The sequence below is a fragment of the Suncus etruscus genome, chromosome 16 (assembly GCF_024139225.1).
Source record: "Suncus etruscus isolate mSunEtr1 chromosome 16, mSunEtr1.pri.cur, whole genome shotgun sequence".
Classification (NCBI taxonomy): Eukaryota; Metazoa; Chordata; class Mammalia; order Eulipotyphla; family Soricidae; genus Suncus; species Suncus etruscus.
The window spans coordinates 33,570,827-33,598,203 of NC_064863.1; the positions used below are offsets into that span (position 1 = coordinate 33,570,827).

General features: G+C 43.0%; 2 protein-coding genes across 2 annotated transcripts in view; one reads left to right on the forward strand and one right to left on the reverse strand.

Moving 5' to 3' along the window:
* The window catches only part of RFC1 (replication factor C subunit 1), a 74,097-nt gene extending 53,272 nt beyond the window's left edge, over positions 1–20,825 (reverse strand). Inside the window, exons 1-4 of the mRNA XM_049790105.1 lie at positions 20,708–20,825; positions 6,894–7,022; positions 2,612–2,684; positions 174–296 (exon numbers count right to left, since the gene is read on the reverse strand). Coding sequence (XP_049646062.1) covers positions 174–296; positions 2,612–2,684; positions 6,894–7,022; positions 20,708–20,710 — 328 coding nt within the window. The 5' untranslated portion in view covers positions 20,711–20,825. The remainder of the gene's footprint in view (positions 1–173; positions 297–2,611; positions 2,685–6,893; positions 7,023–20,707) is intronic.
* Positions 20,826–26,284: 5,459 nt separating this feature from the next.
* Positions 26,285–26,836, forward strand: LOC126032501 (60S ribosomal protein L24-like). The gene has a single exon (XM_049790192.1). It carries the CDS (start codon positions 26,317–26,319, stop codon positions 26,743–26,745), a length of 429 nt encoding a protein of 142 aa, XP_049646149.1. The 5' UTR covers positions 26,285–26,316; the 3' UTR covers positions 26,746–26,836.
* Positions 26,837–27,377: the final 541 nt, after the last annotated feature.

The window sequence follows — 27,377 nt, forward strand, 5'->3', positions numbered from 1 at the left end:
TCCTTGAACTGTAATTGGCCTCTGACCCATAGAAAATGCCACAGTTTATTTAGTTTTCCTGTTAACATAATTCCACGAAAGTCAACTAGTACATTTAGACACCAACAGAAAGCATGAGTATATAACACAAGCTATTTGTCTCTGAAACACAAAACATGGTCCTTGACCCTTACCTGTCTCTGAAATGTACGTAACTGGTTCCCGTCGCAGAATTTTACCAGGCTTAGAAGACAATGGCAATTTTTCTGCTTGCTTTTTGGCATTTTTGACCTGCACAGTCTCCTCTGATTCAGAATCTGTAGATTACAAGAGAAACAAAGCTTTGAAAGGAAAATACAATCATGTGTTTTTAGAAAGTTACCACTCACTAACCAATTCCTCCAGGTACTTTTCCCAGTCACTTCAAAACCGCATCTCCTCTGACCTCTCAGATTAGACCTAGTGTTAAACCACTTTGTTTTCTTTTTTAATTGTTAAGATAACAAAGGACCACAATCTGAGAGGCTTGAAACAGAAAAAAGTCTGTCAGAAAGTCAATCCAAAGCGCAGGGGCTTAACACAGAGACCTTACAAGCAGATGAATTTCGGATCCTACAGATCTGGTCACTGCCACCTGCCACCTCAGGATCCAGTGATTTCTGCTCATACCACAAGACATGGCGTGACATCTTGGGAGCACCTCAGTTGTAACATGCAGGCTTTTCAGAGCCTCTATCAAAAACTTTGGCAACAGAAATGCAAAGCTTGGGGAGCAGCATGCCAGAGCAAGTCCCAGTTATCACAGTATTAGCAAAAAGAAGGAGAAGGAGGTAGTAAGTTTTAAGAACCAAATGTGGGGAGGAGGGGAGTTTGGGTCACACCTGGCAGTGCTCAGGGGTTACTCCTGGCTCTGTGCTCAGAAATCGATCCTGGCAGGCTTGGGGGACCATATGGGATACTGGGATTCAAACCACCGTCCTTCTGCATGCAAGGCAAATGCCCTACCTCCATGCTATCTCTCTAGCCCCTAAGAATCATTTTTTAAAAAATGAAGAGATGGGGGTAGATAGAAGCAGTGGATAAAAAGGGAAGGGCAAGGACCTCTGGTCCATAGGTGGAGTAAGGAGTAGTCAAGCTGTACATTCAAACCCCAGAGTCGTCTACACAGAAAGCAAAAGATCCAAACCATAGCAACCAAACTTAAAAATGTGCCTACCAAAAGAGGGTTCAAGCATGGGTGTTGGGGGAAGAATCAGGGTACACAGGTGGGGAGAAGATGACACTGGTGATAGTCTGGTGCTAGAACATAGTATACCTAAAGCTCAATTATGCGTAACAGTAAATCATGGCACCTTAACTTTGGGGAGAGGAGCACAACAAACCCAGCAGGGCTCAGGATTTACTTCTGGCTCTGCACTCAGAAATCATTCCTGGCAGGCTTGGGGAACCATAAGGGATGCCAAGGATAGAACCCAGGTCAGCTACGTGCAAAGCAAATGCCCCACCTGCTGTGCTATCATTCTGGCCTGTGGCACCTCAACTTTAAAATATGTTTGTTTGTTTGTTTTGGTTTTTGGGTCACACCCGGCAGCGCTCAGGGGTTACTCCTTGCTCTACGCTCAGAAATTGCTCCTGGCAGGCTCGGGGGACCATATGGGATGCCAGGATACAAACCACCGTCCTTCTGCATGCAAGGCAAACACCTTACCTCCATGTTATCTCTCCGGCCCCTAAAATATGTTTTTTAAGTCAATATGGGGTACCAAGGGTCAGCTGTAGCAAGGCAAATGTACTACTTGCTATCCTAATGTTCAGGATACACCTTTAATTCTTAAGAGAGAATCGAAAGAGCTATAACACCTCTTATTCCAGGCATGGCAGACACAGTGGGCTGGGGTGGGTGGAGTGACTGTGGCTATCCAATACATTTCCGTTCTATTATGAGTCCACATGCCTAGAAACTTAATTTTTTGGTCATAATTGTAAATGAGCATTTTTCTTGCTTCCATTCTTTTCTATTTCTTGTTTATGTGTAAAAATACAACAGATTTCTATGTATGGATTTTGTAGCCTGTCACTGAACTCAATACCTGTCTATTATTTCTAGCTGTTTTATAATCTAGAGATTTCTATGTACATTACCAGGTTATCTGCAAGTATCGACAATTTTACTTCTTTTGTGATACAAACTCCTATTATTTATTTTTTCCTGACAAATTCCCTACAAGGAACTCCAATACTATTGAACAATAGCAATAAGAATGTGTGACCTTATCTTGAACCTGTCCTTAGATGCAAAATGTCTTTCCATTTTGGAAGCTAATTTTAGTTGTGAGTTTCTCCTACCTAAATCTTTATATTAGGGATAGTTAGGAACAGTTCCTTCTATCCCAATTTTAGAGAACATTTTCATCATAAATGAAAGCAGAATTTTGTCAAAAGCTTTCTGCACTCTATTGATACCTTTTATCTTTCTTTCTGTTGATAAGGTAGAATATTGATTTCCTTTGTGGAAACATAATCTTTCGCATTCCTGGGGGAAAGCCCACTTGGTAACAAGGTATGACCCTTTATAAAAAATTTTTTTAGAAAATAATTTTTTTTAATGTAAAGGTCCTAGAAGAAATATTACCTGAATCATAGATGATCCTCTTTTTCTTACTTGGTTGCTTCTGTTTAAAGTCATCTTCTTTACAAGTATTTACCTATAAACATCGTAGTATAATTAGAGCACACCAGAAATATACAGACATTTGCCATTTTTTACCTCGTAAGACTTGAGCTCAGTGATTCTCAACGAAGAGAAAAATCACCACCTTCCCCAAGGGTATTTTTGCTTGTCAAGAGTGGTAAGGGAATATACTGGCACCTCGCTTACTATAGAATCCAGTTCCATCTACAATGCATGAAACAGCCCTCCACAATGAAGAATTACCCAATTCATAATATCAATAATACCCTGATATGGCTCAAGAATAAGCTAGAGGGGTGAGAAAGATAGCACAGTGGTAAGGTGTTTGCCTTGCATGCGAACAACACAGAATAGACGGTAGTTCGAATCCTAGTATCCCATGGTCCCCTGAACCTGCCAAGAGAGACTTCTGAGCACAGAGCCAAGAGTAACCCCTGATCACTGCCAGGTGTGACCCCAAAACCAAAAATAATAAATAAATAAAATAAGCCAGAATAATTGCAATAGATGAGAAAGAATTATAGAAAAAAATAATACCACTTTGCAGTTCCATAAACAACAATAATCAAAAATAAATAAATAGGGGCCGGGCGGTGGCGCTGGAGGTAAGGTGCCTGCCTTGCCTGCTCTAGCCTAGGACGGACCGCGGTTCGATCCCCCGGCGTCCCATATGGTCCCCCAAGCCAGGAGCAACTTCTGAGTGCATAGCCAGGAGTAACCCCTGAGCGTCACAGGGTGTGGCCCAAAAACCAAAAATAAATAAATAAATAAATAAATAAATAAATAAATAAATAAATAAATAAATAAAAGAATAAGCCAGCAATGAATGGGAAAGAATTATAGAAAAAAAAAATAATAGTACTCTGCAGTTCCATAAGCAACATAATCAATGTCCTACCAAAGGAAAAAAAAAAGAAACCATATACAAGGCACTACTTCCAAAATATGGGAATTACAAATGCTATATATGAAGCTATCTATGCACAATATCTGATGAAAAGAGAAGCAAACCAAGGCAGGAAGCATTATTTTTCAATATACATCACATCAATAACATTGTCACAGGTATTGTTAATGTTTTATAGTTAGACAAATATGTATAATACAGTCAAATTCTCCTAAATACATTAAGAAAGCCAACAAAAGCTTAATAATTAAACAATCAGGAGTATTAGGTTTCTATGCTTTCCAATATAACTTTCAATAAGGAGGTAAAATTAAGAAAAAATGCTAAGTAACTTGCTATCATGATGTTATCAATGCACTGTTGATTTAGAGGACAATTAGAAGCAACTACAATAATTTTGTTGTTGTTTTTGTTTTTGGGCTACACCCAGTGTTACTCGAGCCTTACTCCTGGCTCTGCATTCAGAAATCGATCCTGGCAAGCTCAGGGGACCATATGGGATGCCGAGGATCAAACCCAGTTCAGCTGCGTGTAAGGCAAATACCCTACCCCACTGTGCTATCACTCTGGCCTCTATAATATTTAAAAGAGAAAGAGAGAGAGAGAGAGAGAGAGAGAGAGAGAGAGAGAGAGAGAGAGAGAAGAGGGTATCTCAGAAGGTAAAGGAGCAAATGGGAGCCCCATTTCTTCCCATAAACTTCGTCCTTTGTCCTCATTTGTCTCATGAAATACCCTGAAATGGTCGAAAGACATCAGCACTATCAACACTATCAAGACTTCAACAGTGGTGCCAGAGTGGTGGCACAAGCAGTAGGGCGTTTGCCTTGCACGCGCTAACCTAGGAACGAGGTTCGACCCCACCCCCAGCGTCCCAAGCCAGGAGCCAGGAGAGATTTATGAGCTCATAGTCAGGAGTATCCCTGAGCATCACCGAGTGTGGCTCAAAAACATAAATGAATGAATGAATGAATGAATAAATAAATAAATAAATAAATAAATAAATAAATAAATAAATAAATAAATAAATAAATAAAAGCCTTCAATAGTCAAGAGGTACAGCCAACTGGGGCCAGAGTTATAGTACTGCAGGTAGCGTGCCTGCCTTACAGGAAGTCAACCCGGGTTTGACCCCAGCATCCAATATGGTGCCCTAAGCAGCACTAGGAATAATTCTTAAGTGCACAGCCTTAAGTCAAAGTTGATACAGGAATTCAGTCCCCATTCAACCATTCAAGGCAACCTAGACAGAACAGCTATAAGAAAACATGGCTTATAATGACTCTTATATTCATCTGACTAGGGCCACAAGATGCCTAATTATTTCAGCAAACAGCTGACTGGCTGCATGCAGCTGACCAGCCTCCAGAGCATGGGCAGGCCTTGCCCAATCAGTTCAAGACCTCAAAAGAACAAAAGACTGACCCTGTCACAAGAAGCATTATTCCTCCCACTACATCCAAGCGAGGGCAGACAGTTTCTCCTGTATTCACCACAACCAGAAACACTGGCTCTGCCTGGTCTCCAGCTTACCAACTTTCACATCAGAATTAACTCTGGCTCCCTTTCATAGGTCTTCCAAATCAAGACCTACACATCAGCTATCCTAAGCTGCCATCTCCATCTTTGCCCTTGTCAGCTTCCCTAATCATAAGTGAATTCCTTAAAGTAAATCTCTTCTGGGCTGAAAAGATGGCATAAAAGTCCTGGGTACATACAGTTCGATCCTTAACACAGCAGGATTCCCCACAAGCACCAGCAGGTATAGCCCTGGAGACTCCTGACACCACATCCTCAGGCCTTCACATTATACTATAGGCCCAATTGGGCAAGTACTCCAGGAAGTGGCCCCTGGAGTCCAGAGTACTGTTTTGTGAGTATTATTTGAAAAATAATACTCTTTGAGGCTGGAGAGATAGTACAGTGGACAGGACAGTAATTTTGCAAGTGGCATGCATGAGTTTAATTTCCAGCAACTCATATGGTCCCAAAGCCCAGCCAGAAGTGATCACCAAGCATGGAGTTGGGAGTAAGCCCAGAGCACCACCTGATATGAACCAAATACCAAGACTTAATAATAAAAATAAAAGTATAATACATGTACACATGTGTAGAATATTTATTCTTATTCTATGAAGAACCCTCACTACACAGCCTTTGTTGGTGAGAAGTGGAGTGTTTCTCTAACAAAGATGCAAAACAAGAAAGTCGCTTTGAAAATGATAATGGAAGAGGACTAGGTACTGAATGGGCTCTGAGGTACCTATGAGAAAAGAAAGAAGGCAATGAAAGAAGTACTAGGGAAAAAAAAGAAGGAACTGAAAGCAGTTTCTAGCAAGGTCCTAGGATAGGAAAAGAAAACTAAAGAGAAAGACTATCGTCTTATAGAATACATGTATCACACAAGCAGGATGTGGAAGAAATACTGATAAGGCTTCAGACACATGAAAGCTTTTTGGAAATAGAGGGAAGGAGATTTTGGCCTAAAACAGCAAAGGCCTCAGTGGAATTATATTCCAGGGCTAAGGGAAAGACAGCGTATGGATGATGAAGTTGGCTATTTAGCTTAGGAAATTCATAAACAAAATGGTCCAAGGGATGGCATAGGCAAAATGCAGAAGAAAAATATAAACTGAATGGTTAAGCAAAAAGGTACAAGAGGGGCCGGAGCGGTGGCACAAGCAGTAAGGCATCTGCACTGCCCACGATAGCCTAGGACAGACAATGGTTCAATCCCCCGGTGTCCCATATGGTCCCCCAAGCCAGGAGTAATTTCTGAGCGCATAGCCAGAAGTAACCCCTGAACATCACCAGGTGTGGTCAAAAAATAAAAGAATACAAGAGCTGAAGTTTGCGGGGAAACCTATACACATAGTGCAAAAGTTAATGTATTTTTCAATCGCATCTTGAGTACAGCTAGATCATCTCTGGTAGAAATTTCATAGGATTCTACAGGCAACAAGATTACCAGCTTGAAGTGAAGGGACCAAAATTAAGGCAGGCTATGGGCCACATAGTACAAAGATAATACAGTCCACATGGCCAACTGGGGGGTTCAATCCCCAGCATCTCATATGGTCCCCTGAGCCCCATCAGGAATAATCTCTGAGCACAGAGCCAGGAGTAAAACCTAAGCATGGCCAGATATGGCCCAATTCTTCCCTCCAACCCCCCAAAAATTTAAAGAAAAAAGACTATTTTTCTTCTTCCTCAATAAATGAGCTACATCCAAAGTTGACAAGGCCCCCAATATACCAACCAAGGAGCTGAGCCTATATAACCTTTTATACACAACCATGCTAAACTTGTAAAACCAACCTTGATTTCCTTTTTTCCTCTCTTGGCTTTTGTGATTTCTTCAGCAGCCTTGATTTTTTCATTCTTCTTCACAGTTTCACTTACAAGCTTCTTTCCACTTGGTATAACCCCAAAAAATTTCCGAATATCCTAAAAGAAAAATGGGAGATTCAGAAATAAGAAAAACACCTCACATTTCTAATTTCAGCTGTAAAAATGGTACATTTCAGGGTGGAGAGATAGCATGGAGGTAGATAGGGCATTTGCCTTGCATGCAGAAGGACAGTGGTTCGAATCCCGGCATCCCATATGGTCCCCCAAGCCTACTAGGAGTGATTTTTGAGAGAAGAGCCTGGAGTAACCCCTGAGCACTGCCGGGTGTGGCCCCCAAAAAGTGTTTTTAATGATCTGATTAGAAATAATTGCCCTGGGCCAGAGCAATAATAAAGGGGGTAGGCAGCTTGCCTTGTATGCCATCCACCAGGATTCAATACCCAGCATTCCATATGGTACCCAAAGTACTGCCACTAGTAATCTCTGACCATCACTGGAAAAAAAAAAAAAAAGAATTACCCTAATGAGAAATAACATGAATTCTAAGGCCAAGAGCAGGGAAATAATTAGCAAGTGAAGTTTTTGTAAAGAGCAATTTGTAAAATACAATCAAAGGCCCATAACTGGCATTACCTCCCAGCATGTGGCTCAAATACCCCCAACCCCAGCACAGCAAGAAAAAGAAAAGACAACTACGATCTTCTTCCTGAAGTTATGAAAAATGCTCACAATTCCAATCACTCAAGAATGTAATATCTGGGCCCGGAGAGATAGTACAGCGGTGTTTGCCTTGCAAGCAGCCAATCCAGAACCAAAGGTGGTTGGTTCGAATCCCGGTGTCCCATGTGGTCCCCCGTGCCTGCCAGGAGCTATTTCTGAGCAGACAGCCAGGAGTAACCCCTGAGCATCGCCGGGTGTGATCCAAAAACCAAAAAAAAAAAAAAAAAAAGAATGTAATATCTAAGACCCTGAAATTTTTTTCTTTATGTGGTAATCTAAAGTCTAATGAAAAGTACTCACAGCTGGTAGGGTGTTTGCCTTGCACTCAGCCAACCAGGGTTCCATCCCTGAAATCCCATATGATCCCCTACCATAGGGCACCATCAGAAATGAGCAGAGAGCCAGGAGTAATCCCTGAGCACCCCAGGTGAGCTCCAAAAACCAAAAAAAAAAAAAGAAAAAAGGAAGGAAGAAAGGAAGGAAGGAAGGAAGGAAGGAAGGAAGGAAGGAAGGAAGGAAGGAAGGAAGGAAGGAAGGAAGGAAGGAAGGAAGGAAGGAAGGAAGGAAGGAAGGAAGGAAGGAAGGAAGGAAGGAAGGAAGGAAGGAAGGAAGGGAAAGAGAGAAAAAGAAAAAGAAAGAAAAGAAAAATGGGGGCCGGGTAGGTGGCGCTGGAGGTAAGGTGTCTGCCTTGCAAGCGCTAGCCAAGGAAGGACCGCGGTTCGATCCCCCGGCGTCCCATATGGTCCCCCCAAGCCAGGGGCGATTTCTGAGCACATAGCCAGGAGTAACCCCTGAGCGTCAAACGGGTGTGGCCCAAAAACAAACAAAAAAAAAGAAAAGAAAAATGTTCTTTTTTTTTCATCGTAGTCTCTTTAACCTACATGTATTAAACCATTGAATTCCAATTGGTAAAAAATTATAAAGTAGTTCATAATTGAAATTATTCACTTTTCTTATGCTATGCATACATATTCTTTTCTAGTCTGTTTTTTAAGTTTTAGTTTTGAAGAAACTATGAAGACCTTAGCATCATAAAACTTCAGTTTGAGTCACTGTTCTACTACTTTCTATCTGTATGATCTGGAGGAAGTTATTTCCATTGGAAGTCTGTTTTCTTATCATGAGGCAGGATTGATAATACCTCTTTATGGAGCGTAGGAAGCCTCTTGTGGCAAAGAGTATCAGTGTTGTTGATGTGTGGTTCCTTAAGGGTTCAACCCCAGGTCTATTCACATTCTACCCATATGAACTGAGCTTGGTCTCCGCAGCTCTGCTCTCTCATCACATCAGCATCCACAACCAAGTGTGAATGACACCAACCCATCACAACAATATCAGAAAGACGGGGGGGGGGGGGGGGGGGGGGGGGTGAAATGCCCATATCAGTGCATCATGCAAACATACACACACAAATAGCTTTGTGGCTTAGCAATAACCAAAACAGATAAATAACGAACAAGGTATGTTCCGTTTTTCTGTTTGGTTTTTGGGTCACACCCAGTGGCGCTCATGGGTTACTCCTCGCTCTACACTCAGAAATTGCTCCTGGCAGGCTTGGGGCAGGGAGGTAATATGGGATGCCAGGGATCAAACCTGGGTCCATCCTGGGTCAGCATCATGCAAGGCAAAGGCCCTACCACTTTGCTTTTGCTCCAGTCCCTGTGTTCAGTTCTTTTTTTTTTTTTTTTTTTTTTTTTTTTTTAAGATTAAGGAGTACAGGCCCGGAGAGATAGCACAGCGGCGTTTGCCTTGCAAGCAACCAATCCAGGACCAAAGGTGGTTGGTTCGAATCCCGGTGTCCCATATGGTCCCCCGTGCCTGCCAGGAGCTATTTCTGAGCAGATAGCCAGGAGTAACCCGAGTAATGCCGGGTGTGACCCAAAAACCAAAAAAAAAAAAAAAAAAAAAAAGATTAAAGAGTACCCTGGTTACATAACTCTTTAGAATTTTTCTGTAAAAAAGTCACAAATCGGGGCCCAGAGAGATAGCACAGCGGTGTTTGCCTTGCAAGCAGCTGATCCAGGACCAAAGGTGGTTGGTTCGAATCCCGGTGTCCCATATGGTCCCCCGTGCCTGCCAGGAGCTATTTCTGAGCAGACAGCCAGGAGTAACCCCTGAGCATTGCTGGGTGTGGCCCAAAAACCAAAAAAAAGAAAAGAAAAGAAAAGAAAAAAGTCACAAATCCAAATCCTTCCTAGAAAAATCAAATTCTGAGAAATGCTATGTAAGGCAAGGAAGCAGAAACATTTGCTTGGAGCTTAGAAGAGCCGAACATTGGAGTCAGAGCAATAGTACAACAGGGAGGGCATCTATCTGCCTTACACACAGTGACTTAAGGTCAATCCCTGGCATCTCTTAGCTTGCCAGAAGTGATCCCTACATATAGAGGGAAGCCGTAAGCATCACTGAATGTGGCCCAAAATAAAGAGCTGGACATGGGGCGAGGGAGGGGGCCAAAGGGCTACAGCACATGTCCTGCATTTAGAGGCCCAGGTTCAGCCCCAGCAATACATGGTTCCTGCACATTGCCAGGCATAGCTCTGGTGGCCCACAACACAGACAGCCTCAAGGAGCAGCACACAGCAGAGCCCAGAAAGTGGTGGTCCTGATGCCTCCTGAGCACAGCTTGGACACTAACAAAAGCAACAGGCTCCTGGAAGCCCTGGTGAGAGGAGGCTTAGCAAGGCTTCAGGAAATGAAAGTTTCACAACGGACTTTCACTCCTGAAATTACCAAGTGATTTTATGCAGTAGTGCTTTTGTTTAGGGACACACACGCACCACACACACACACTCGGACAACACGGACACTACTCTACCTGTTTGGGAACTATTGTCAGATACACCTGGTGGTTCTTGAGAGAACATGGGAGGCCCACATACACCTGGCAAATGACCTCCCATTGAACCACTTAATGCATCCATGGCTGTGACTTTTTAAACACATGCCACGGAAGCAGCAAACATGAAAATGCATCATTCTTCAGGGCTAGTGCAAAGCTACAGCAGGTAGGGCATTTGCCTTGATCAGACCAACTAAGGTTCAATCTCCAACACCACCATATGGTCCCTTGAGCCTACCAGGAGTGATTAACTTTTTTTAATTTTTAATAAAATAAGAGATGAAAAAAAACAGAATACACTAAAAAATGTGGTCTGAGAATGAAGCCCATTCTCTTCACCTGCCTCTCCACCCAGCAACATTCCGTCTGTGTTCCAAGTCTGCCAAGATTTCATGAACTGCAGAAGAGCAAGTCTGCTGACTGGTTATACTCTCCAATCATGAATCTCAACACCACACTTAAAAATTCTTGCTGAGTGAGTGTATGAGTAGGAAAAGAGCACATTTCAAAATTTACTTTCATTATCCTGGCAAAAGGAAGGCCTTCTGAAACAAAACACAGTCTAAAAACTATGTAAAATAAAAAAGGCAGATTTGACTAAATCTGATTTAAACCTAAAAGATGTTACAAACAAATGTTTAAATTCAAGCCAGTAACTTGAAAATAGTTATGTCATATATAAAAAGTATCTACAAGTCAATAAGATAATCCACCAAATGTAGAAAGAAAGGAAGGAAGAATAAAAGTCATTAGTAGGTTAATACAAAGAGGTACAATGTCATAGATAATATATAAATAAATTGCACTGATAGTGTTTCGGATATTTGCCTTGCACACAGCTGCACCCAAGACATCATTCTGCAGATCACTGATCCTCACACCGAAGCTCTCAGGAACACAAGCTCTAGATTATATAAATAGGGAAATTCATAGTATAAATATTCTCAAACACTGGGCTTTTATTTTCCTTTACAAAATCTTTCACTCCTGGCATGCTTAGGGGACCACATGGGATGCCAGGGGTTGAGCCCAAGTGGATCTTGTGCAAGGTAAAGCCTTACCTGCTCTGCTATCGCTCCACCCCTCTACAAAATCTTAAATTGGAATTTTATTTTGCTATGACTTTGTTGTTTGTTTTTAAAAATTTTAGAAGCTGGAGGGATAGCACAGTGGCAGGGCTTTTGCCTTGCACATGGCTGACCCTGGACAGACCAAGGTTTGATCCTTGGCACTCCATATGGTCCCTTGAGCCTGCCTGGAGCAATTTCTGAGCACAGAACCAGGAATAACCCCTGAGTGCCACCCTCCCAAAAAAGACTTTTAAAGTAAGGGGTTCAAAGGATAGCAGCTGACCCCAGTTCAATCCCCAGCACCCATAAAGTCCCTGAGTACCTCCAAGAGAGATTCCTCAGCAAACCCAGAAATAAACCCTAAAATTTAGGGCCTAAATAGTGCCAAGTGTGTTGGGGCCAGTAGCAGCACAGCGGTAGGGCCTTGCACTCGACTGACCCAGGACAGACCTGGGTTCGATTCCAGCATCCCAAATGGTCCCCTGAGCCTGCCAGGAGCAATTTCTGAGTACATAGCCAGGAGTAACCCCTGAGCATCAGCCCTGTGGTCCAAAAACAAAAAAAAAAAAAAAAAAAATAGGGCCAAGTGTAGCTCAACGCCCCCACCCAAATAAATTTTAAGGAGACTGAAGAGATAATATAGTGGATAGGTTGTTTGCCTTGCACATGCCGATCAGGATTCAATTCCTGGCATCCCATATGATCCCCAGAACCTGCCAGGCATAATTGCTGAGCACAGAGTCGGCAGTAACCCCTGAGCACCGCCAGTTGTGGTCCAAAAATCAAATAATAATAATAAAAATAAAGATTAAAGATGACCTTCTATAACTGACTTATAACACGGCATTTTCCTGTTTTACTAAATATTGTGGTTTTTAAAAAAAACCTTTTTGAGTAGGATACCACTTTTTTTTTAATTGATTTTAAACATTTTTGCTGTTAGTTTTGGGACATACCCACCAATACCTAGGGCTTACTCCTGACTCTGAGCTCAGGGATTCCCCCCCCACCTCTAGTGGGCTTGTAGGGGACCATGTGAGGGCTTATGGGGGCTTGTGATGCCTAGGGGTGGGACCAAGTTCAGCTACATGCAAGGCAAATGCCCTACCTGCTCTATTATCTCTCTGGCCCCCAAACCAAATTACTTTTTGTTTTTGGGTCACACCCAGCAGCGCTCAGGGGTTACTCCTGGCTCTATGCTCAGAAATCACCCCTGGCAGGCACAGGGGAACCATATGGGATGCCAGATTCGAACCACCGTCCTTCTGCATGAAAGGCAAACACCTTACCTCCATGCTATCTCTCCGGCCAAATTACTTTTTTAAAAATTCAGATACAATAAAAATTACTTTAGGCCCAGATCATTAAAAGGCTAAAAGTAATTCTTAAATTTCCAGGTACAGATTCAATACCCAGCATAGGGAAGAAATAAGTGAACAAGGACCTGAACCCCTAAATAAAGGGTATAGTCACAGGATCCCAGCAAGTGTGGCCCCAACCCCCACCAAAAAGGCTATGTTTGGGGAGAAAGTAGGGGAAAAACTGGGTCACACCTAGCAGCGCTCAAGGGTTTATTCCTGGTTCTGCATGGTGGGCTTAAGAGACCATATAGGGTATCAGGAATCAAACTTAGATCAGCCATGTACAAGGTAATTGTCTCCAAACCACTGTACTTTCTCTCAGGTTCCTAAAACCTATTTTTAGCTTATAAAAGAGATATAACTATAGGAATGAGACTGTACAGGTGGCGCAAGTGGTAGGGCATTTGCCTTGCAAGCACTGATCTAGGATGGACCACGGCTCGATCCCCGGCATCCCATATGGTCCCCCAAGCCAGGAACAATTTGAGTTCATAGCCAGGAGTAACCCCTGAGCGTCACCGGGTAAGGCCCCAAAACAAAAACAAACAATAAACAAAAACAAAAAAGAGCTATCACTATAGGAAGAACTGATATTACTAAAAAAACAGTCTAATCCGGCCTCAAGAACTTGAGGAAGATGTCAGCAAGAGAAAAATAGTCTTGAAAACCTTCGAACAATAGCATGTCCTAAGAAGAATAATAAGGACCTGCATCATCAGCTTCCTTCCTTCAATTATTCATTCACGTGCTCATCCACAGCTATACAAAGATGCTTACTGAGTGCCTCCCATGAATCAAAAACTACTCCTGGAGCCTGGAATGACGAAGCTAAAAGAACATCTGTTCTAAAACTTCCACAAAGAAATACAAATGGCAGAGCGGTGAGCCCCAAGCCAGGAGCAATTTCTAAGTGCATAGCCAGGAGTAACCCCTGAACATCACCGGGTCTGGCCCAAAAACAAAAATAAAAACAAAACAGAAAAAATACAAATGCTCAAAAAAGTACATGAGAAAAAGCTCTATAACTGACCATCAGGGAAATGCAAATCTAAGTAACAAGATATCACAAAATATATTTAAAAAAAAAAAAAAAAAAACTAGGGGCCAGAGAGATAGCATGGAAGTAAAGCGTTTGCCTTGTATGCAGAAGTTGGTGGTTCGAATCCCGGCATCCCATATGGTCCCCCGAGCCTGCCAGGAGTGATTTCTGAGCACAGAGCCAGGAGTAACCCCTAAGCACTGCTGGGTGTGACCCAAAAACAAAACAAACAAAAAAACCTAAATGAGGCCAGTTCATTTACAGCTGGCAAAGAGCTTGCCTTGCACAAGGTTGACCTGAGATTGATTCCCAGCATCCCATATAGTTGACCCCAGCACAATTCCTGAGTATTGCCTGGTATGGCTCAAAACCTAAAAAAAAAAAGTGCTGGTGTAAATTGGGGGAGATACTCATTCAATGCTGGTAGGAATGTCGATTAGTCCAAACTTTTGAGAAAACAATATGGCATTCCTCAAAAAACTATGAATTAAGCTTCCAAATGACCTAGCAATTCTACTCTTGGAAACATACCCTAAGAAACCAAAAATACAACACAAAAAAGACATCCATACTTCTATGTTCATTCAGCACTATAGTTGAATGAATAGCCAAAATCTGGAAACAACCCATGTGCCCAAGAACAGAAAACTACTAGATAAAGAAATTATGGTACACATATGCAGTGGAATATCAGCCATAAGAAAAAATGAAGTCATGCAATTTGTTGATACAATGATGGATCTGGAAAGCACCATACTGAGTAGAAAAGAGTCAGAAGCAAAAGAACAGATACAGAAGGATCTCATTCATATGTGGGATAGAAAGAAGAACAGGGGGTAGAGTGATAGCATAGCGGGTCAGGCATTTGCCTTACAAGTTGCCAACCCAGATTCAATCAATCCCCGGCATCCCATACAGTTTCCCAAATACCACCAGGAGCATCAAGAGTAACCCCTGAGCACCATTAGGTATTACCCAAAAGCAAGAAAAGATAGGAAGGGAAGGAAAGGGGAGGGAAGGGAAGAGGGAGGGGAGAAAAAGGGGAAGGGGAGGGTGATGGGGAAGAGGATGAAAGGAAAAGGGGAGGGAAGGGAGGGTAGGAGGAAGGGGAAGTGAAAGAGGAAGGGGAGGGAAGAGAAGGAGATAAGTATAGTGGGGGAGTAACTAATAATACCAAAGGCAATAGAAAAGAAGACAAGGGTGGTGGGAAAAGGTTAGAAAGGAACCACTAAGACAATGCAAGGGAAGTAGTCTCTCTGGACAAGGTCTGGATGCTGAAAGGGGTCAAGAGAAGCACTTACCATAGAGGCAGACTGGGGGTTGGAAGAGAAACTGAGCACACTGGTTAAGGTAAGTGGGTACTGGTGAAGGGATTGTTGTTGTAGCACTATGCACCAGAAGCTCAATCACAAATAACTGCAACTTTGTAACTCACAATGACTCATTTTTGTTTTTTGGGTTTTGTTTCATTTTGTTTAAAAAAAAAGAATGTTTGTCCTCAGGGAGAACATTTGACTTTCTAGGCCTGGTCTTCAGAATTTAGAAAAACAGAGCATAAGAAACAAAATACAGAGGCCGGAGACATAGCAATGGAGGTAAGGGGTTTGCCTTGCATACAGAAAGACGGTGGTTCAAATCTCGGCATCCCATATGGTCCCTGAGTCTGCCAGGAGCGAGTTCTGAGCATAGAGCCAGGAGTAACCCCTGAGAGCTGCTGGGTGTGACCCAAAAACCAAAAAAAAAAAAAAAAAAAAAAAAAACCGAAAGAAAGAAACAAAATACAAATGAAATAAAGCCCTTCAAGAGAACAAAAGTACTAATAGATGTTTACAGGGAAAGGAAAAATCTGCTTCCTCACTCACTCCAGAATCTATATCAGCTTCCAGGGAAACTGCAATCAAGATGGTGAGGAAAAGACCATTTTCATCCTTGACTGGATTAAGGAAATAGGTGTAAAATTCTTAAGTCAGATATCAGATTTAACCTTTGGACTATTCTTTTTATATTATTGGGCTTGGGGCCTACGCCCAGCAATGTTCAGGGCTTACTCATGGCTCTGTGTTCTGGGATCATTCTTGGCATTGCTTTTAGAGAAATATACAGGATGGCAGAGATGGAACCAGGGTTAGCCATGTATGGGGCAAACTCCCTACCTGCTGTACTGTAGCTCTGGACCCTCTTTACACATATTGGTGGGTATATATGACCTGTTTGTTGGTTGAGCTTATCAGAATTGAAAAGAATGTAAAAGTCTTTGGTTACACATTAAATATTTATTAGTTTTTATACTTTGACCTCTCAATTTAAGATCATTATGACACATGATGTGTGAGTTTAGAAATATTTGCTGTATATGTTTTTTTCCTCATCTCCAACCACTTGATAGGTTTATATCTCCCACTTTGGACCTTCTTGATACCTATCAATAACATTCACTTATTTGGCCCAATCTGGTATTTTATCTCCTCATATGCATATTACAATCCCTTCTGGGATTGTTTTAACGTGCTGCAAAAATAAATGCCAGTTACACCTCTGGAAGAGGTGAGGTATGGAGAGTTTTGATGGGGTTTTATGGGGAAGGATTTGGGGCTACACCAGACAATACTCAGGAGTTACTCTTGGCTCTATGTTCAGGAATCATTCCTGGTGGTGCTTGGGAAATCACATGGGATACTGGAAATCAGACCAGGGTCGGCCACATACAAGACAAGCGCACACACACACACACACCCCACTATAATATGGTTCCAGCCCACAGAGTTTTGTTTTGGGGGGAGGTGTTTTGTTTTGTTTTGTTTGCCTTTCTTTTTAGTTATTATGTGAACAGACCTAGATGCTCAGTACCAGGTAATGTCAGGGATCAAACCTGGGCTACCTGCAAAGCATAAGCTCTAGCCTGTTGAGTTATCTCTCTCCCCCGTTTTACTGATTTCTCTTAGCATTTCAATACAGAGGTTTGGGGCCAAACCCAGTGGTACTCTCTGAGACTACACCCAACTCAATGCTCATGGGTGGTGCTCAGAAAGCCACGTTGAACAATGTCAGAGATTAAACCTAGGCCTTCCACATGCAAAGCCTGCACTTAGCCAAACTGAGCATCTCTCTTGCCCTTTATATTTAACAGTATCCTAAATTTCAGAATTTCCCAGAGAATGTCTTGTTGGCATACTCAATTTTCATACCAGAGAACTAAGGTTAACAACTTCATAGGAGGCAAAGATAATACAATGGGTAGGGCACTTGCCTTACATGTGGCCATATGAGTTTGATCCCCAATACCCTACATGGTCTCTGGTCCTACTATTGGGCTCCTGCCAGGAGTGATCTCTGCACACAGAGCCATGAATAAGCCCTGAGCACCCTCTCCACACCCGAAAAAAAAAATTCCTTGGGGTCCAGAGACAGTAAAAGGATTAAGGCAACTGACAACCCAGTTTAATTTCAAGCACCACTAGGTTTCCTTGCATGTCACTGATGGCAGCCCTAGAGGCCTCCTGAGACACTTAAGCACCTGATGTGTGGATCGGGTCTCTCCAGCACTGCAAGGCCTAAGCAACACTACATCTTCAGGGTGAAAATATCCACAAGTGGCCTTGAGACACATTAAGTACCACTTAAAAGAGTCCCCCCAATACAGAAACAAAACTGTATAGGGCTCTTATTATGTGAATATCAATGAAATTAGCATGCCTTTTCCAAGTGTTTAAATCATTGCTGGTACAGAGTAAATTCCATATAAGGACTTATTTTATAAGTTAAAGAATCCTCCCTCAGGCAATGTTAGAATGAAGCTGACAATATGTGAAGCAGGTTGATTTGATGGAGGTCAGAATGAAAAAGAAAAAGTGTGCTTGCTTTTCTAGTTCTGGTGAATGATGAATTGTACACTAAAGTGGGAAATAAAGAGATAAATAATGCCTTACTATTAGTTGGGGTTAGTAAGAATTGGAGGTAATTTGGGGGGCACTAGAATAGAGAAATAGCTAGCAGGCTACTGGCCCTGTGGATAAAGTATGAAGTGGAGACCAGGTCTAGAAGATCTGCCTGCCTATAGGAGGAGGTACTGAGATTAAAGTGGTTTAAGTATGTTCCTGCAATATGCATGTGAGAACCAGAAGTTTTATGTCTCTCCCAACTATGCTCTGATCAATGATGCTCAGAAGCCACCAGGGCCATACCTAGTAGTGCTCTGAGGACCGTGTGGTATTAGGGATCAAAACCAAAGTCCCAATGATAGTTGAAAATGATAACATTGAACAAGAATTGGTCTGTGGACCAGAGAGATAGAACAGTGGTAGAAACAAGGGTGTTTGCTTTGCATGCAGCCAACCCAAGATGGACCTAGGTTCAATTCCCAGCATCCCATATGATCCCCTGAGCCTGCCAGGAGCGATTACTGAGCACAGTCAGGAGTAACCCCTGAGAGCCACTGGGTGTGGCCCAAAACGAAAAATAAATAAATAAAACCAATCAGGATCCCTCACATGCAAAGTATGTACTCTTAATATTTAGAGCACTGAAGCCTATATTCTGAAAACATTAACATTATTACATTTAGTTGGAAAATAGTTAAGAAAAATAAGCTGGGCCTGGAGAGATAGCACAGCGGCATTTGCCTTGCAAGCAGCTGATCCAGGACCAAAGGTGGTTGGTTCGAATCCCGGTGTCCCATATGGTCCCCTGTACCTGCCAGGAGCTATTTCTGAGCAGACAGCCAGGAGTAACCTCTGAGCATCGCCGGGTGTGGCCCAAAACCCAAAAAGAAAAAAAAAAGAAAAATAAGCTACCATCTAGCAAGGTTTCTGGCTTTAGAAAATGCAAAATCCCCTCAGATGAAAAGAAGGTGCCCACAAATTATGGTGGGCAGGAAATTTGCATACCACTTACCACATTAACGAAGGGAAATGAAACCCTCAGTTGGGGCTGAGGTCCCATAGCAGGCACAAATGTCCAATATATATCAGAATGGAGTTGTGGTTCAGGTTATTGCTAATTCTTGTGCTATAGAATTAAATACCAACATAATCCAAACTTAGCGACTTTATACACCATTAACAACTGTTGACAGCAAAACTGACCATTTGACTAGATCCTTCCTGAGAAAGGCTTTCTTTTTCTCATTTGCACCAGGAACAGAAAAGGACGACTGAAGGAGAAAGTATTTAAGTCCCAAAATCATCCTGCAATGAGCATCCAAGCCCTGGTGCACTGTAACTGACAGCCTCAGAGATATATGAAGCCTCACATATTCGTATCCCATTGGCAACTAACTATACAGCTGCATAAACCTGCCCATATTCTAGGAACCAGAATGGAAGCCTTATATATGATATCATGTTTAATTCTCAAAACATATTGAAGAAAGATATACCATATCTTCACCGTCCTCTTCTACAGATAAGGAAATTGAGGCTTTTTACTTGCCTTCAAACCACCAAGTTAGTCAATGGCAGAGACTTCTGCTGTTCTCATACCACTTTCAAAGACTCCTAATCACACCAGCTTTCCACAAAACTATAGCATCTGGAGTCCAAAATGTACAGATGATCATTTTAAGGAGATAGTAGAAAATAGTGATCAGCAAAAACTGAGATTCTAATTCTAGTTCATTCAAAGTTATTAAAGTGTTTCAATTCTAAAAGACTTATGATAATAAGTGTAAAAATGGTTTCCTATGAGGTCTAAATATAAAAAGATAATGCAAAACTAATAGCACACATAATTCGTCTAAAGGAGATAGTCAGGATCAGGTCAGTGGCTAGTATCATTATTTTATCCTTGTTTGAGAAGGAACATCGAGGACTACAAGGCTGGCATAAATTTCGCTGCCTTGAGTTGACATGGCATCAAATAAAATTAAGAATGAGGCAGGAGGGAGGTAAATGTGTTTGATCATTAAAAATCTTTTTTCTTCAACTTAAACTGCCTTTTAAATTAGAATATTTTACATCACCTATTGCTGTGCCAGTGTGGATGTTGAAGTGTCTAATTCTTTCCCTCTCAACTTAATACACTCTCTAAGGTTGGTGGTGGTTTTATAACATCGGGTGATTAAAAAAAAAAAAACGATGACAGCTGTCAAATGCTTCACATCTGTTTCCAGTCATTGTGTTTATCTCAACCAGGCTAACTAGGTCATTCCTTAGCGGTCTGTGAACACGTTACCTTCACATCCTCCCTACACAACAAGCTCTTGGGTGAGCTCACAAAAGTAGAAAGCCATGCGACAACTTAGCCACAAGTCAGGGAAGTCATGTTAAGTTCATTCCTTTGAGGTTATCTTCACATCCTCCCTACACAAGTTGTTGTGTGAGCGTTCTTTTGCTCACAAAAGTGGAAGGCCATGCAACAACTCAGCCACAAGTGAGGAAAGTCAATGTTAAGTTCTTCCTAGTGATTCCAAAGGAAAAATCAACGCTGGGTGGGTGCAGAATTCATAAGGAGACAGAGGACAGGAAAATGAGCTTCAACACTTGGCCTTCCTCCCTCCTTTATTTTTTTATTAAAGAAATAAAAAACAAGTGATGCACAAGCCCCACAGAAGGCCAAAGTCCGCCTAGAGCTGGAGCCCAGGGTCCGAGGCCAGCTACAACCCCAGGGCCGAGTATGTGACCCCCTCGGGCCCATGCATGCATGCATGCATGCAACGCCGGCCTTCCCCAGAATCCCTATACCAGCAGCACCCCGTCCACCACTTCACCAGCGCCCCACGCCCCTGAGCCACACTGCCTCGAACCCGAGCTCACCATCGCAGCCCGAGATGAAGGCGCGGCCGGGCTTGACCTGGCCTGGCTGGGGAATCCGTTAGCAAGACTCGGGACCCATTGGCGCCAACAACTTCTCCCGCGAAGTGGAAGGAGGTAGAGAGGCGGGCGGCGCCTGCTGATGACGTCACGCGCCGCCGTCAACGCAGCTGGCCTTCCGCCCCGCCCCAGGGTAGAGGCGCCCGACGCGAGCCCAGATACTACCCGGAAGTCGACGTGCGGCTGCTCTCGCGAGACGCCGCGAGATTTCCATCGCGAGCAACATCGGCGCCGAGGACTTGAGGCTTGCGGGAACGCGAATCCTCCCGCATCCGTTTCCGGGGAAGGCGGCGCGTTGCGGCTTTTTCGCTGGCACGTGTAAACTTTTAATTTTTTTTTTTTTTTTTTTGGTTTTTGGGTCTCACCCGGCAGTGCTCAGGGGTTACTCCTGGCTCCACGCTCAGAAGTTGCTCCTGGCAGGCTCGGGTGACCATATGGGACGCCGGGATTCGAACCGATGACCTTCTGCATGAGAGGCAAACGCCTTACCTCCATGCTATCTCTCCGGCCCCTAATTTTTTTTTCTTTATTTTAGGTTTTGAGGTCACACCCGACTGGGTTCTAGGGTTACCTCAGGCGGTGCTGAGGGACCCTATGGGGTACCGGAAGCAAAGCCTCCAGGTAGGCCCTGTCTGTGGCCAGAGCCTTACCCGAGGTATCGCACCAGCCCAACCTGTTATTTCTTGTTTTGTTTTCTGTTTTGTTTTTGTTTTGGGGTCACACCGGTGACACTCAGGGGTTACTCCTGGCTATGAGCTCAGAAATCGCTCCTGGCTTGGGGGACCATTGGGACTCCAGGAAATCACATGCAAGGCAAACGCCCTACCGCTTGCACCACCACTCCGGCCCCCATTTTCTTTTTAATTTATTTTTTTAGGTCCCACCCGACTGGGTTCAAGAGTTACCTCTGCCAGTGCTGAGGCACCCTATGGGATACCAGAAGCAAGGCCTGATAGGCCCTGTCTGTGGCAAGAGCCTTACCCAAGGTATCTCACCAGCCCATCCTGTTATTTCTTCTTTTGTTTCTTGTTTTTTGGTTTTGTTTTGTTTTGGGGCCACACCCAGTGACGCTCAGGGGTTTGGCCTGTCTATGCGCTCAGAAATCACACCTGGCTTTGGGGACCATATGGGATGCTGGAGTAGGTTAGGCTCGTGCAAGGCAAAATGCCCTACTGCTTGTGCCACTGCTCCCCCCCCCCCATTTTTAATTTAGGTTTTTAGGTCACACCCGACTGTGTTCAAGATTTACCCTTGGCAGTGCTGGGGGACCCTATGAGATACTGGAAGCAAGTTTCCAGTCGGCCCTGTCCATGGCAAGAGCCTTACCGGAAGTATCTCACCAGCCATCTGTTATTTCTTAAATAATAATTTCGACCCACCGCATTAGGTTTTTGAAGCCAAGGAATCAGACACCCACAGCTTGAAATCCACCACTCTGAAGGGCTGTCGGTAACTCCTGTGTGTTTTTTTAAAACAAAAAGATGGAAGGATCAACAAATGTGTCTCACCATGCAAGGGGGAAAAAAAAGAAAAAGATGGAAGAGACAGAGATGGCCCAGCAGGTTGTACACTTCCCTTACACATCGACTTGAATCGAATCTTTAGCATCTCTTATGGTCTCCTGAGTCCACCCTAGAGTAATTTCTGAGTCCTGAGCATACTGTCCCTCGAGGAACAGCAATGAAACTTGCCTGAAACAAGCCAAGGTGCCTCTCCGTGTGATAAACAGTAACCCGGAAAACTGATGTAAACAAGACTTGAATGAATAAATAAGCAACTGAATTGTGATTTGGAATGACTTTTGCATACAGTTTTAAGGGAACACGAGATCCTAAGAAGTTGTATGGAAGAAAAGTATCTCTCCAGCTTTGATTTTTTTCAAATCTTAAACACACACGCTACTGCCACCGCATCTATCGCACCATTATCAGAACCATGAGAGCAAAGCCTACTGGGTGCCACAGAACTTAGCCTGGAATAGCTTGTATTCATTAAACACCCACTGTTCTATGTGCCCATCTTGAAGCAATGACCTCTTCTAAATTAGCATATTTAATTTCAGCAATGACATTGACTACTGTTCTTCCCAATTCGCCAAAAGGAATTGTTGTTCAGAAACAGAGGCTCATTGTGCAGAGTCACAGTGAACCAGTATGATAAGGTTCATGTGCTATGCTAGCTAGTTCACGGCCATGTACTCATCTGTAAAATACATTTTCTAGGACTGTGGTGCTTGCCTTATATGTGACTAACTCAAGTTGGTCCTGGCCATCCTATGTAGTCTTTGAGCCTGATCACCACTGGGATATAACCCCCCCCCCCAAAATAAAAGAAGAAAATAGATATACTTTTAGTATTATGAGACTACACTTGAAATATAGTTAATTTTGACTTAGTTGTTTTTAATTTTTATTTTGGACTTAGTTGTTTTTATCAATAATACTGCACAAGGCTAGATATTAAAAGGAGTTGTTGGTTCTTAAAGCAAATATTTCTGCTCCATAATTTGTAAGGACTATGGTTCTTATTCCTCAGAAAAATATTGAGTAGGCACAGCATATCATTACCTATAATTTCAGAGGATTTAAACTAATGTACATTGATCATTAACTTTTTTTTTTTTTTTTTGGTTTTTGGGCCACACCCTGTAATGCTCAGGGGTTCCTCCTGGCTATGCGCTCAGAAGTCGTTCCTGGCTTGGGGGATCATACAGGACACCGGGGGATCAAACCCTGGACCGTCCTAGGGCAGCACAGGCAAGGCAGGCACCTTACCTCTAGCACCACCACGCCGGCCCCTGATCATTATCTTTAATATGCAAAGATTTATGTGTATTTTGCTTCTCTTTGGGTGATGAGAAAAACATGAGGGTACTTGGATCATTTTTATTCTTATATAAATTATACACAGAGAGAGAGAGAGAGAGAGAGAGAGAGAGAGAGAGAGAGAGAGAGAGAATGGAATTTAAAAGGGTCAGCTGCATTCAAGGTAACAACCTTACTCCAGACTATCTCTTTGGCCCCATCTTTCACTCTGGCGTTTTTAGTATTTTGAAGCCTTCCTTGAACTTAATGACACTTTAGTCAGAAGCCTGTAACTTGTAGAAAGGTAAGGAACCAAATATATTGGATTCTTTCCTTTAGAAACATTTTATTTGGAAATAGTCTATCAGAAATGCTCTGCATTAAAACATGCAACATAGGAGTGGGAATATAGCTCCATGAATGCAGCATGCAAGTGTTTATTTCTTCAATTTCCTCTCATGCAACAAAATACTAGCAAATAGAATCAAAAACTTATCAAAAAGGTCATACACCAAGAACGAGTTGGATTCATCCCCAGGATGCAAAGATGACTTAACATGCCCTTTCCTTTCTGGGAGCCGAGCTGGGAGGTTCTGCCAGCATGGCGTTTGGCAGCCCTCAGCCATGCCAAAGGCTGCTTTAACCAGGCCTAGGAAGGGGGTGCGGGACATGAGTCAACCCAGCACCCCCCTACCTCCTTCCTCCTGTACTCCAGGGCTTTGCCTGGCCACATGGAGGGGCAAACCAGCGAGGTGGGTCCCTTGGAGGAGTTTATTGGTGTTCCTAGGCTTGCCCCATTTCCTTCCCACCTCCAAAGGGAGGGTTCGGGGGAGGGGGCTCCCGGCCTTCAGACTCGGGAAGGACCCCTTTCCTTCCTGGGAGCCGAGCCGGGAGGTTCTGCCAGCATGGCGTTTGGCAGCCCTCCGCCATGCCAAAGGCTCCTTTAACCAGGCCTAGGAAGGGGGTGCGGGACATGGGTCACAATAGGTTCTGGCATTAGTACTTATCAGGGAAGTTTCCTTATTAAACCTGTCCATTGCTAGTCATTTTCTGAACAATGTCCATGTGCTCCTTTTATTCCTTTGCTCTCTCACTCCCATCTCTTGTTACCACACATTTAACCATTTTCTGTACTAATGATTTTTGTTTTGGCCAAGGTGGATTACATATCTTTCACAGTAATTTTTGGGTGGAGTCTGAAGCTTCAGCATGCATATGTCACGGCAAGGTTTCATGCTGTAGGCTTTTTGGCCAAGATAAGGTGAAGATGCAGCCTCGGTTGCCCCCCACAACCTTCTCTCTCCTTCCTCCCTGTCCCAGGGTTATTCCTGGACACCTGCTCAGGGTACCAGCAAGTGGGTTCCAGTGAGATGCAATTTAAAAGAGACCCCAGGTTTCCTTGTTTATGCAAGGGGCTGGAAGGGGACTGCTGAACTCTCAACTTCCAGCAATTAGGAAGCAAAAGCCTCTCGGGGAGTCGGAAGCTTCAGCAGGCAACAAGTGGAGGACATGGCTCCATGCTCTCTCCGTTTGTCCAATCACAGACCAAAGTGGTGTCTCGGAAACACTCCCCTCTCTCTTGACTATTTCCAAAACATAAAAGGGTGATGTGTATCTCCTTTATATATCTCAGATGTATTCCCTTAACATCTATAACTCTTCGTATATCCTCATATAGTGACAATTTTGCCCACTGGATTTGTTATTTGATTGTTTGATTTCCCCCTTTGAGATCTGTTTTATAAGCAATACTGGTAGAAGAATATCTCTGTATAGATTTCATGTTTGTACCAAGTTATGGGGAATGTTGGATTTTATTCGTCAGCCCCCAGATGCATCAACAATATCTTGTGGCATTGCTTCTCTTTTGCATAGGTACATTAAAATGGGGGAAATAATACATATGCAAACAAGTTCTTATCTAATAGAGATGGGAACACAAATTTGGTAATGTAATTAGGCCTTTTACCCTGAACATTGGCATAATGATTTGGCTCAGGCCTCAGAAGAATGGGCATCGCCCATACACACCTGAACAATGGATACCATCTATGGAAACAACCAGAATTGTTTTTAACATTACCAGGATCCAAGCCTCTACCAGGGAAGACCTACCACCGCTTTGGCAGTGATTTACTCCAAAGAGTGCTCCCAACACCCAGACGACTCAGCAACAGTCTGCATGCAGGGCAGATCGCGCCGCATTTAATGATATGCTGAAACTAGAGGATGCTCCACATCAGCCTGACATCGATGAAAGTAATGTACAGAATCCAGAGTCTTTAAATATAAGAATCTGATACCAACAACAGCTAAAGTGTGAAAAGTTTCACTGGGACCTTGAGAATGACTGGAGTTGGATGGACTGGTTTGCCTGGAACCCAGAGTCAGTCTTATGCCAATAAGCTGAGGTGAGGCCTTTTTAGTAATCAGGTCAAGGATTTTTTCCATTTTTCGCATTTTTCTGGACCTATGCAAACAACGGCGATTGCTACTATCACACCTTTACTTTTTTTTACTTTTTTCCTTTAAGGAAAAAAAAATTACAACTTACTGAACTTAAAAACAATTGTAGTAGAATGCCTGTCTCGAATACAGGTAGGGGATGGGAAGAGGGAAGGGGGTAATGTTACACTGGTGAAGGAGGGTGTTCTGGTTATGACTGTAACCCAAATATGATCATGTTACTTAAAAAAAATATATTCAAGGGCTCTTCGCCGTCTTTCGTCCTCCCCGGGAGCTGCAGCCATGAAGGTCGAGCTGTGCAGTTTCAGCGGGTACAAGATCTATCCCGGCCATGGGAGGCGCTACGCCAGGACCAACAGAAAGGTTTTCCAGTTTCTTAATGCAAAATGCGAGTCCGCATTCCTTTCCAAGAGAAATCCTCGGCAAATAAATTGGACTGTCCTCTACAGGAGAAAGCACAAAAAGGGACAGTCGGAAGAAATTCAGAAGAAAAGAACTCGTCGTGCAGTCAAATTTCAAAGGGCCATCACTGGTGCATCTCTTGCTGATATAATGACCAAGAGGAATCAGAAACCTGAAGTTAGAAAGGCTCAACAGGAACAAGCTATCAGGGCTGCTAAGGAAGCAAAGAAAGCTAAGCAAGCATCTAAAAAGACAGCAATGGCTGCTGCTAAGGCACCCACAAAAGCAGCCCCTAGCAAAAGATTGTGAAGCCTGTGAAGGTTTCTGCTCCCCGAGTTGGTGGAAAACGCTAAGTTGACAGATCCAAATCTTAAATAAAGATTTAACAATTATGAAAAAATATATATATTCAAGGGCCCGGGAGAGATAGCACAGCGATGTTTGCCTTGCAAGCAGCCGATCCAGGATCAAAGGTAGTTGGTTCGAATCCCGGTGTCCCATATGGTCCCCCGTGCCTGCCAGGAGCTATTTCTGAGCAGACAGCCAGGAGTAACCCCTGAGCACCGCCGGGTTGTGGCCCAAAAACAAACAAACAAAAAAAAAAAATATATATATATATATATTCAAAAAAAAGAATGAATGAGGGGACTGGAAAACCTGTCTAGAGTGCAGGTGGGGGGGTGGGATGAAGGGAGATTTGGGACATTCGTGGTGGGAATGTTGCACTGGAGATGGGAGATGTTATTTACATGACTGAAACCTAATCACAATCGTATTTGTGATCAAGATATTTAAATAAATAAAAAATATTAAAAAAAATAAGCAGGAAAAAAAAGAAAATGGATGACACATCCAGAAAATGTGTAAGAAGGATGTTATAGCTGCACTTTTTTTTGTTCTATTTTAGTACCACCATTTGTCTACCTTTCAATGATCTCATT